We start from the raw sequence: 12,405 nt of genomic DNA, 5'->3' as shown, positions 1-12,405 counted from the left end.
TTATGAAAAGTCTTATAAAACATTTTCCATTTAAAAAATCATTGTTCATCTACTGGTAATATGTCATTTTTCTCTGGCTGCTTTTTTAGGTTGCTGCTTTTATTATTGGTTTTCAGTAATTTTATTATAGTTTATTTTGTTGTGTTTAAGTGTGTATATGAGTGAGTGTGTGTGTGTGTGTGTTCATCCTGCTTAGAGTTTTCTGAGATCCTTAGATCAGAGTATAATTTTATCAAATTGGATAAATTTTCAGTCTTTGATTTTCAGAATTTTTTTGCCTCTACCTTCTTTCTTGGTTTCCTGTAAGTTAGCAAAATTCTGTTCATTTTTATTTTTAGCCTGTTTAATGTCTGTGCTTCACTTGGATAGATTATATTTCTGTATATATTAGGTTTTTATTGATACAGAACAAATTATCACAAATTTGGTAGCTCAGTACAACACAAATTTATCATCTCAGAGTTTGTGTGGGTCAGGAGTCTAAGCATGTGTTTGTCTGGTCCTCTTCATAGAGTCTCACCAGGCTAACATTGAGGAGTTCGCCTCGGCAGCAGTCTCATCTGAGACTTAGATTCTGCTTCCAAGATCACTGGTTATTGGCCGATATTAGTTCCTTAAAGTTGTGGGACTAAAGTGCCCCTGTTTTTGTGATTACTGTTGACTGGGGTTTTGATTTGAGTTTAGAAACCGTATCCAGTCCTGATCATTTTGTCCTCTCAAAATGTGGCAGATTTTTCTTCAATGCCAGCGGAGAATATCTCTTTAGAGTAGGTGAATTCAGAGAAAAAAGGACAAAGGAAGGAAAAATAACATAAGAAACAAATAGGAGACAAGTTGAAACTTGGTCATCATTAATTCAACTACTTTGTTAATCTTTAAATATCAAAGAAACAAATACTCAAAAGTAGAGACCATGCAAGATAGGAAAAAAGCAAGACCCAACCATATGCTGTCTACAGAACTAATGTTTCAAATACAAAGGTTCAAATAGATTACAAAGTGAAAGGATGGGGCAGTGATATGCCATGCAAACAATAAATATAAAAAATATTTTCTGAAAAAATAAACTTTAAAGCTTGGAAAATTACTGGAAACAAAGATTTCATAATGATTAAAATGTCAGTATATCAGGGAAGACATTGTAGTTACAACTGCTTTCAGTTAGTAAAAGAGTTTCAGAACGTATTAGTCAACAACTGAAAGAGAGATCATAGTTGGAGATTTTAATATTTTTCACTTAATACTTAAAACACAAATTAAACATAAAAAATAAGAATGAATATAGAAATCTGAACACTTTCAGCCATCTTGACCTAACTGGCATATAACATTTTACCCAAGAACTACAGAATATACAGTATTTTCAAGCGTACCTGGCATATTTCTTCAAATAGAGTACATGACAATCCTTTCAACAGCCTGGGAGAGATAGCTGATTTACCTAATTCGTAGAAAGAAACAGAAAATCAAGGAAAATGAGGAGACAGAGGAATATAGTCGAATCAAATGAACAAGACAGAAACCTCAGAAAAATAACTAAATGAAACTGAGATAAGCAGTCTACCTGATGGGACTTCACTATGATGATCATAAATATGCTCATCAAACTCAGGAAAGGATAAACATAGTGAGAACTTTAACAGTGAGATAGAGAATATAGTACCAAAGAGAAGTTATGACTAAACTGAAAAATACACTAGAGGTGCTCAGCAGCAAAGTAGAGGAGGTGGAAAAACAAATGAGCGAGCTAAAAGATAAAATGGTGGGACTCCGTCAGACAGAGCAGTACAATGAAGGATTTTAAAAAGTGAAGATACCATATGTTGCCTTTAGGACAACATTGTGTGGAGTAACATTTGCATTATATGGGTCACAGAAGGGGAAGAAAGAAAGGACCAGAAAAATTATTTTAAGAAATAGTGACTAAAAAATTTCCTAATCTGGGGAAGCAAACAGACCTCTGGGTCCAGGAAGCCCAAAGAGCTCCAAATAAGAGGAACCCAAAGAGACACACATAAGACACATTGCAACTAAAATGGTAGAAGTTAAGAATAAAGAGAATCCATAAAGCAGCAAGAGAAAAGTAACTCGGGGTAATAAAGGAGTGTCATGATATACTCGAAGTGCTCAAAGGAAAAAACTTCCCATCACAGACTCTATACACAGCTAGTTTAACGTTCAGAATTAAGGAGAGATTAAGAGTTTTTAGGAAAAACAAAAGCTAAAGAAGTTTATTGCCCCAATACTTGTTCTACATGAAATATTAAAGGGACTTCTTTAAACTGAAAAGAAATGACACTAAATGGTAATAAGAAAACATGCAGTAATTACAATCTCACTGGAAAATGTACATATATAATAAAGGCAGGGGTTCAATCACCTATAAAGCAAGCATTAAGATTAAAAGACAAAAGTAGTAAAAATGATGTAAAATTTCAGTAATTAAGGAATGTGTAAAATAAAAAGATGTAGAAAGTGTCATCGATAGATGAATTTCAGAAGACTGAAATCTTACAGAATATATTCCATGACCACAGCAAAATTAAATTAGAGAAAAACATTAATATGACATCTATAAATACCTCTAGATTCCAGAAATTGGTGTATTTCTTAACACTGAGTTTAAAAAAAATAAATCATAAAGGAGGTTGATTGGAAAAGAAGTAAAACTCTCACTGTTTGCAGATGACATGATCCTCTACTTAGAAAACCCTAAAGACTCCACCAGAAAATTACTAGAGCTAATCACTGAATATAGTAAAGTTGCAGGATATAAAATTAACACACAGAAACCCCTTGCATTCCTATACACTAACAATGAGAAAACAGAAAGAGAAATTAAGGAAACAATTCCATTCACCATTGCAACGAAAAGAATAAAATATTTAGGAATATATCTACCTCAAGAAACAAAAGACCTATATATAGAAAACTATAAAACACTGGTGAAAGCCACTATGGAGAACAGTGTGGAGATTCCTTAATAAACTGGAAATAGAACTGCCATATGACCCAGGAATCACTGCTGGGCACACACACCGAGGAAACCAGAATTGAAAGAGACACGTGTACCCCAGTGTTCATCGCAGCACTATTTATAATAGCCAGGACATGGAAGCCACCTAGATGTCCATCAGCAGATGAATGGATAAGAAAGCTGTGGTACTTATACACAATGGAATATTACTCAGCCATTAAAAAGAATATATTTGAGTCAGTTCTAATGAGGTGGATGAAACTGGAGCCTATTATACAGGGATTCCCAGGTGGCACAGATGGTAAAGCATCTGCCTGCAATGTGGGAGACCTGGGTTCGATCCCCATTGTTGGGAAGATCCCCTGGAGAAGGAAATGGCAACCCACTCCAGTACTCTTGCCTAGAAAATTCCATGGATGGAGAAGCCTGGTGGGCTACAGTACATGGGTCACAAAGAGTCGGACACGACTGAGCGACTTCACATTATACAGAGTAAAGTACGCCAAAATAAAAACACCAATACAGTATACTAATGCATATATATGGAATTTAGAAAGATGGTAATGATAACCCTATATGCGAGACAGCAAAAGAGACACAGATGTATAGAACAGTCTTTTGAACTCTGTGGGAAGAGGCGAGGGTGGGATAATTTGAGAGAATAGCATTGAAACATGTATATTATCATATGTGAAACAGACCACCAGTCCATGTTCGTTACATGAGACAGGGTGCTCAGGGCTGGTGTACTGGGATGACTCAGAGGGATGGGATGGGGAAGGAGGTGGGAGGGGGGTTCAGGATGGGGAACACACATACACCCATGGCTGATTCATGTCAGTGTGTCTACTACAATATTGTAAAGTAAGTAGCTTCCAATTAAAATAAATAAATTTAAAAAAAGGAGGTTGGAAAATATTTTAAAGGATAATGCATGTACAGTAGCAAAATTTTTGTAGTATAGCTAAAGCAGGACTTACAGGGAGATTTCTAAGTTTAAATCTTAGAAGAAATATTGGTTTAGTATTCATTGTTTCTACCTTAAAAATCTAGAAAAAAATAAAGTAAATATTTTCTAAGTAAAAGAAGGAGATAATAAAGACAGCAGGAATCAAAGACATAGAAAAGACACAAACAGAGAAAATAAAAAGTTGGTTTTGAGAAGATTAATAAAATTTATAAACTTGTAGTAAGATGAGAGAAAGATTGCCAATACGATAAATGATGGAGAAACACATTTGACAAAATTCAACATCCATTCATGATAAAAACTCTTACCAAAGTAGGTATAGAGGAAATATTTCTCAAGGTAATAAAAACCATTTATGACAAACCTGCAGCCAACACAATACTCAGTGGTGAAAAGCTTAAAGCCTTCCCTCTAAAATCTAGAACAAGACAAGGATGCCCACTCTCACCACTTCTATTCAACATACTATTGAAAGTCCTAGCCAAAGCAATTAGATAAGAAAGAAAAAAATAGGTTTCTAAATTGGAAGAGGTAAAATGGTCATTTTACTATGATATGATACTATATATAGAAAACCCTAAAGACTCCATACAAAAACTATTAGAACTGATAAATGAATCCAACAAGGTGGCAGAATATAGGATTAACATACAGTAATCTGTTGTATTTATTTAAACTTAACAATGAAATATGAGAAAAGGAAAGTAAAAAAAAAATTTCTTTTAAAATTGTATAAAAAATACTTAGGAATAAACCTGACTGAGGAGGTGAAAGGCTTATATGCTGACAACTATAAGACATTGATAAAGGAAATTGAAAGTGATTCAAAAAATGGGAAGATATCCTATGCTCTTGGATTGGAAAAACTAATATTGTTAAAATGGCAATACTCCCCAAAGCAGTTTACAGATTTAATGTGATTCTTATCAAATTACCCATGAAATTTTTCACAGAACTAAAATAATTCTAAAATTTTTATGGATCCATAAAAGACTCAAAATCACCAAAGCGATATTGAGGAAAAAGAACAAAAGTCAGGGACATAACCCTCCCAGATGTTGTACAACACTACAAGTCTGTAGTAATCAGAACATCATGATAATGGCATAAAAACAAACATATGGATCAATGGCACAGAATAGAGAGCTCAGAAATAAACCCATACACCTATAGGCAGTTAATCTTTGACAAAGGAGGCAACAGTATACAATGGAGAAAAGACAGTCTCTTCAGCAACTGGTGTTGGAAAAGCTGGACAGCCACATGTAAATCAATAAGGTTATAACACACGCTTTCACCATACACAAAAGTAAACCCAAAATGGCTTAAAGATTTAAAGACATAACACCATAAAAGTCTTAGAATATAGGCAAAACATTCTCTGACATAAATCATACCAATATTTTCTTATGTTAGTCTTTCAAGGGAAAGATAAAAGTAAAAATAAACAAATGGGACCTAATCAAACTCATAAGCTTTTCTATAGCAAAGGAAACCATAAACAAGTGAAAAGACAACCTACAGACTGCAAAATATGCAACCAAAAAGGGCTTAATTTTCAAAATATACAAATAGCATACAACTCAGTAACAAAAAAACAACTCAAGTGAAAAAGGGACAGAAGACCTAAATAGACATTTTTCCAAAGAAGACATACAGATGGCCAATAGACACATGAAAAGATACTCAATATCACTTAATTATTAGAGAAAGGGAAATCAAAGCTACAATGAGGTATCACCTCAAACCCGTCAGAATGTCCATCATTAAAAAGTACAAATAACAGATGCTGGAGAGGGTGTCAAGAAAAGGAAACCCTCCTACATGGGTGGTAGGAAAGTAAATTGATGTACCCAGCATGGGAAACAGTATGGAGGTTCCTCAGAAAAATATAAGAGTTGTCATGTGATTTAGTAATCCCACCCCTGGGAATATGGACAGCATTCTGAACTGAAAAGATACATGCACCCCAGTGTTTATGGCAGCACTATTTACAACAGCCAAGACACAGAAGCAACTTAAATGTACATTGATAGGTGAATGGATAAAAATGTGATTTATAATGGAATACTACTCAGCAATGAAAAAGAATGAAATAATGATATTTGTAACAAAATGGATGGACCTAGAGATGATCATACTAAGTCAGAAAGAAAAAGACAAACACCATAAGATACCACTTATATATGGAATCTAAAATGTGAAACAAATTAACTTATATATGAAACAGAAACAGACTCAGAGACATAGAAAAGAAAATGATGGTTACCGAAAGGAAAGGAAGGGGTCGGGGAAGGATAAATTAGAAATTTAGCAGATTAGCAGATACAAATTACTACAACAAGATCCTACTGTATAGCGTTGGGAACTGTTATTTCCTTTGCTAAACTGTCATGGAAAATAATTTGAAAAGAATAAATATATATGTATATATGCATAACTGAATCACTTTGCTGTATACCAGAAACTAATACAACATTGTGACTCAACTATACTTCAATTTTAAGAAATAATAAAGCAACAATACCAGCTCTTACCGCTTTCTTCTATTTGGCCTTGTACTGGATATCCTAGCCAGTTCAGTAAAATAATAATAGGCATAAAGGAAGAAACAAAACTCCTTAATTTGCATTTATTATTATATGAAAAATTTTAAGGAGTCAACTGAAAAACCTACTAGAACTAAAAAGTGAATTAAGCAATGTCTCAAACTCCAGCACCTTGATGAATTGAAGACCATAGGAAAGTGGGTAGGGAGAGAAATAGTTGAAAAAAATCTGAGATGATAACTGAGGAGCTGACATTTTAAAGATGACTAGAATTTTACCATGTGACTGGCAAATATTGGAGAAGTGACATTTGCGGAATCTGTGTTTTTGTCTTTTCTATCCCATAGAATCTGTGAGTACAAGCCTCCGAACAGGAGAAAGTCAGAGTCAAGAACCTTCATGTATATCCGTAGATCCTGTCCCCCGAGTTACAGAAATTCCTTGGACTTACGCAGACCTCTCCCCAGCTTTAACCAAGAATGTAAGGAAATACCCATACTCTAGCTATGTTTCAGTAGTCCCCATGAAGAAAGCCAGCAAATCAAAGCAAGTCAGCAAAACCATCAAGACACCAGTGCGTGGCGAGGATGACATTAGACAACTGGTCCCCACCTTGAAGGCCTCTGAATCCATCCAAGCACCCATCTCGGATTCTGCCAGAGAGGCCACCTACCAATCTTCATCAGCCATGAAGGCGACTGGAATATTTTCCTCCATAGACGTCTCTCATCCTCAGAAACAAACTGAAAGGCCCCCCAATACTAAATCTTCTGAGGAATCCCTTCCTGTTTTCACCACATCCAGCCCATCCTCCTCCTCCTAAGCCTGTCTGCAAAGAATTAACCACAACTTGCTCCCTTCTTCCTCCTCTTTTCTGTACCTTAGGATGGTGACAGTGGAGAGGGGTCAGGCAATGAGTGCAGAAGAGCCGTTGAGGCTCTCAGGAAAACCGTTCTGGTCTCGCCTTTCTCTAAAGAGTGCATATCAAGGGGACAAACAAGGGGAAAATAGTTGTAATCTTGGAGCTGGAGCTGGTTGTTCTCTGGGTATTAGGTTTTATCTCATCTGTAGTGAATATCAGCATGTAAATAAAGGCAACTCTCAGGAACTCAGAAGGTAAATGGTGTATTCTTTGGACCCCTCTGTGATCATTCAGGCTGACAAAGACTAGAGAATAAGTGCCAAAGTGTTACCATCCTGAGAATGAGAGGTGGCATAAGCGTGAGTCAGGGGCAAAGATCTTATCCCACACATGCATTCTGTCCTCTGGCATGAAGTTGGGTGCTTTATAATACCTTGTTCACTGATTCCCCAGTGGGGTGATGGGTATAACCCCACACCAACACAATGACTCTAGGTCTTGAGTCATCAGAGCCTCAGCAAGTGTCTAAAGCTTTATCAACCTGAAGAATCTGAAAACAGAAATACCTGGGATATACCAAGTGAAAGAAGTGCTGCAATGAGAAAAAAATGGAGTATTTTAAAATACATTACTATTCAAACACAGGCATAAGCTCAAGAACCTTGTCTTCTTGACTGACTCTAACAGTAGGATAATGTCACTCCCTCAGATAAGATTTAATCTAGTATACATATACATAATCTAATCAAGAGTATTGCATCAAGATTATCATGTTATTATCAAGTCAAGATAAATCTAGTTATTTATGTATATATAAATAATTGAATAATTATTTAAGATAAAGTGGAAGATCTATCACCAGACAGGAATCATTAATTGTCAAATGAACTCATCCCAACAGTAATAGTTCTTGGAATCCAGAGAAAAAGTGACATGTTTTGGGATTGGAAGAAGCCTAGGAAGAATTAGAACCGGAATTTGAAGATGGGTATGGTTTGGAAAAGGAGAGGAACAGAGAGTGCACATTGAGTAGACTAGACAACATTAGTCAAATAAAATTTTAATAACAATATTTTTGTTGGTTTTTAAGAAACTTGTGATAAAATATATTTACATAACAAAATTGATTACCGTTTTTAAGTATATGACTCAGTGGCATTAAGTACGTTCACATTGTTGTGTTGTGCAACCATCAATGGAACTTTTTCTTTTAGCTTTCTTTTGGTTTCCATTTGCATAGAATATCTTTTTCCATCTCTTCACTTTCAGGCTGTGACTGTCCTTAAAGTTGAAGTGAATATCTCTTATAGGCAGCATATAGTTAAGTCTTGTTTTTTTATTCATTCAGCCACTCTGTGTCTTTTTAGAAAATTTAGTTCAGTTACATTTAAAGCAATTTTTGATAGGTATGTGCTTTATACTAGTTGTTTTCTGCCTGTTTTGTAATTCTTTTTTCTGTTCCTTTCTTCTGTCTTTGTGGTTTGATGATTTTTTGTAGTGGCATGTTTAGATCCCTGTCTCTCTGTCTTTTGTGTCTAGTACAGGTTTTTGCCTTGTGATTACCATGAGGTTAAATAAAACATATTTTCAGCAGTCTATTTTAAGTTGATAATAATTTAAAATTGAACACTTTAAAGCTAAAGCTCTATGTTTTTACTGTACCCCCAATGATCTATGTTTCTGATGTCACAATTTACCTATTGTGTATCCATTAACAAGTATTGTAGTTATTTTTTTACTACTTTTGTCTTTTATCCTTCATACTAGAGATATAAGTGATTAACATATCACCATTACAACATTAGATTATTTTCAGATTTAACCATGTACTTACCTTTACTAGTGAGATTTACATTTTATATTTTACATATTTTCAATATTTAAAATAATGTAAAATATTTTACATTAAATATTTTATATATTTTCCTGTTACTAGTTCGTGCCCCTTTGCTTCAGCCTAAGGAAATCCCTTTAACAGCTCCTGTAAGGCCAGTCAGGTGGTGCTGAATTCTTTCATCTTTCAGCTCTTGCTTGTCTGAAAAGCCCTTTAACTCTCTTTCAATAACAAGGATTCCTCTGATGGATAGAGTGTTTGTCAATAGCTTTTTCCCCCAGCACTTTGAATATATTGTGCCACTCCCTTTTAGCCTACAAAGTTCCTGGTGAGAAATCTGCTGATTGCCTTTTGGGGATTCCCTTTTACGTAACAAGTTGTTTTCTCTCACTGATTTTAAGATTCTCTTCTTGTCTTTAATGCTTGATAATTAATTATAGTACATCTTGCTTGGTGTCTCTTTACATTCATCTTCTTTGGACCTCTCTGGACTTCCTAGATCTAAATGTCTGTTTCCTTCTCCAGGTTAGGAATGTTTTCAGCTAACATTTTTTCAAAGAAGTTTTCTTTCTTTCACTCTCTCTTTTACTTCTGGAATTTCTACAATGTGCATATTGTTCCTCTTGATATGGGCCAATAAATCCATTAAACTATTTTCACTATTTTTGATTCTTTTTGTTTGTCTGGTTGGGTAAATTCCACTGTTCCATCTTCAAGTTCATTGATTGTTGCTTCTGGCTCGTCAAGTCTGTTGTTGAACCTCTCTATTGAATTTTTCGGTTTAGTTACTGTATTTCTCTACTCTGTGATTTGTTTGGTGCTTTCTTATACTTTGTATTTCTTTGTTAAAATTCTCATTTTATTTATGCCTTGTTCTCCTGGTGATCATCTTTAGGACCATTATTTTGAACTCTTTATCAGATAAATCACTTATCTCCTTTTCATTAAGGCCATGTTCTTTCATTTGGAAGATATTCCTCTATTTATTCTTTTTCCTTGGCTCTTTGTTGGTTTCTATGCATTAGATAAAACAGCTACCTCTCCCAGCCTTGAAGGAGTGGTATGGTGTAGAAACTGAACCTTATCCATCATCCCTGCCCTAGCTTACACGTTTTAGTTGGCAAAGATGTCTGCTTGGTTCATAGTGGCCCCAGAAGATGAGAGAGTTCCAAGTACTCTCAGTGTTCCAAAGGGGAGGATCTTAGTCAGCACTTTGATACAGGCTGATTGGAAGCCAGACCCTCAGGTAAAAACTTTTAAAGTATGCGAATATACCACTTTCAGGGGAAGACTGGGAGATGCATGTTTCTGTCTCTTCCCTTTGCACTGAGCCCTAGGGGGACTGACAGTTGTGAGCTGTTTGTTTCTTAGCTACCATCCCAGTGAGCCTATGAACACAAGCCCCACTGGCCACCGGAGCAAGGCTGTTGTGGGATGTATCCTCTGTGTGGCAGCCACGAGAGGCTGGGCACTTTATGTATGTACAAGCTCTTTTCTTGTAGAAACCTGTGATGTGGGGCAGGGCAGAGGGAAAGAGTAATGATGGCAATCACTGATCTCCCTGTTCTCTGGAGAGGATTACAGGCCCCTCCCCTTCATGGATCACAGTCTTATCATGGCATGGCTTGTGTAACTCAGTGAAGCTAAGAGCCCTGACAGGCAGGGCCTCCCAAGGCAGGAAAAGTGAAGAATTCTGACAAAATATGGTTCGCTGGAGGAGGAAATGGCAACCCACTCTAGTATTCTTGCTGTGACAACCCTATAAACTTTATCAAAAGGCAGAACAATGTGACACCAGAAGATCAGCCCCCTAGATCGGAAGGTGTCCAGAATGCTACTGGAGAAGAGTGGAGGGTAATTACTAATAGCTCCAGAAAGAATAAAGCAACTGGGCCAAAGCAGAAAGGACACTTAGTTGTGGATGTAGTAAAAGTAAAGTCTAACGCTATAAAGAACAACATTGCATAGGACTTGGAATGTTCAGTCCATGAATCACAGTAAATTGGATGTGGGCAAGCAAGAGATGCTGACTCTGAACAATGACATCTTAGGAATCAGTGAACTAAAATGGACAAGAATGAGCAGATTTAATTCAGATGACTATTATATCTACTGCTGTGGGCAAGAGTCCTTTAGAAGGAATGGAATATCCCTAACAGTCAACAAAAGATTTTGAAATGCGGTACTTGGGTGCAGTCTCAAAAGCAACAGAATGATCTCAGTTCATTTCCAAGGCCAGCCATTCAACATCACAGAAATTCAAGTCTATGCCCCAACCGCTGAGGCTAAAGAAGCTGAAGTTGACCAGTTCTATGAAGACCTATAATACCTTCTAAAATAAACACCAAAAAAAGATGTCCTTTTCATCATAGGGGATTGGGATGCGAAAGTATGAAGTCTAGAGATACCTGGAGTAACAGGCAAGTTTCGCCTTGGAGTACAAAATGAAACAGGGCAAAGGCAAACAGCTTTGTCAAGAGAACACACTGGTCATAGTAAACATCCTTTTCCAACAACACGTGAGATGACTCTATACATGGATATCACTGGCTGTTCAATACTGAAATCAGATTGATTATGTTCTTTGTAGCCAAAGATGGAGAAGCTCTATACAGTCAGCAAAAACAAGACATGGAGCTGACTGTGGCTCACATCATGAGCTCCTTGTGGCAAAATTCAGGCTTAAATTGAAGAAGGTAGGGAAAATCACTAGGCCATTCAAGTATAACCTAAATTAAGTCCCTTATACAGTGGAGATGATTAATAGATTCAAGGGATTCGATCTGGTAGATGGAGTGCCTGAAGAACTATGGATGGATGTTCGTAACATTGTATAGTAGTCAGTGACCAAAATCATCCCAAAGAATAAGAAATGCAAGAAGGCAAAGTGGTTGTCTGAGAAGGCTTTACAAATAGCTGAGGAAAGAAGAGAAGCAAAAGGCAGGGGAGAAAGGGAAAGATATATTAAATTGAATGCAGAGTTCCAGAGAATAGCAAGGAGAGATAAAAAGGCCTTCTTAAATGAAGAATGCAAAGAAATAGAGGAAAACAATAGAATGGGAAAGACTAGAGAATCTTCAAGAAAATGGATATATCAAGGCAACATTTCATGCAAAGATGGGTATGATAAAGGACATGAAATGGTAAGGACCCAACAGAAGAAGAGATTAAGGAGTGGCAGGAGTACACAGAACTCTACAGGAAAAGTCTTAA

The 12,405-nt window shown here is 36.2% G+C and overlaps 1 protein-coding gene across 1 annotated transcript in view; it reads left to right on the top strand.

Annotated features, from left to right (window-relative positions):
* LOC122676088 (glycerophosphodiester phosphodiesterase domain-containing protein 4-like) overlaps positions 1 to 7,593 on the top strand; it is a 126,435-nt gene extending 118,842 nt beyond the window's left edge. The window contains exon 18 of the mRNA XM_043875418.1: positions 6,844 to 7,593. Coding sequence (XP_043731353.1) covers positions 6,844 to 7,319 — 476 coding nt within the window. The 3' untranslated portion in view covers positions 7,320 to 7,593. The remainder of the gene's footprint in view (positions 1 to 6,843) is intronic.
* The last annotated feature ends 4,812 nt before the right edge of the window (positions 7,594 to 12,405 follow it).

Source organism: Cervus elaphus, chromosome 2 (assembly GCF_910594005.1).
Source record: "Cervus elaphus chromosome 2, mCerEla1.1, whole genome shotgun sequence".
In the NCBI taxonomy this organism is placed as follows: Eukaryota; Metazoa; Chordata; class Mammalia; order Artiodactyla; family Cervidae; genus Cervus; species Cervus elaphus.
The sequence above is the reverse complement of the archived record's forward strand: the minus strand, read 5'-3'. Positions and strand labels throughout refer to the sequence as shown.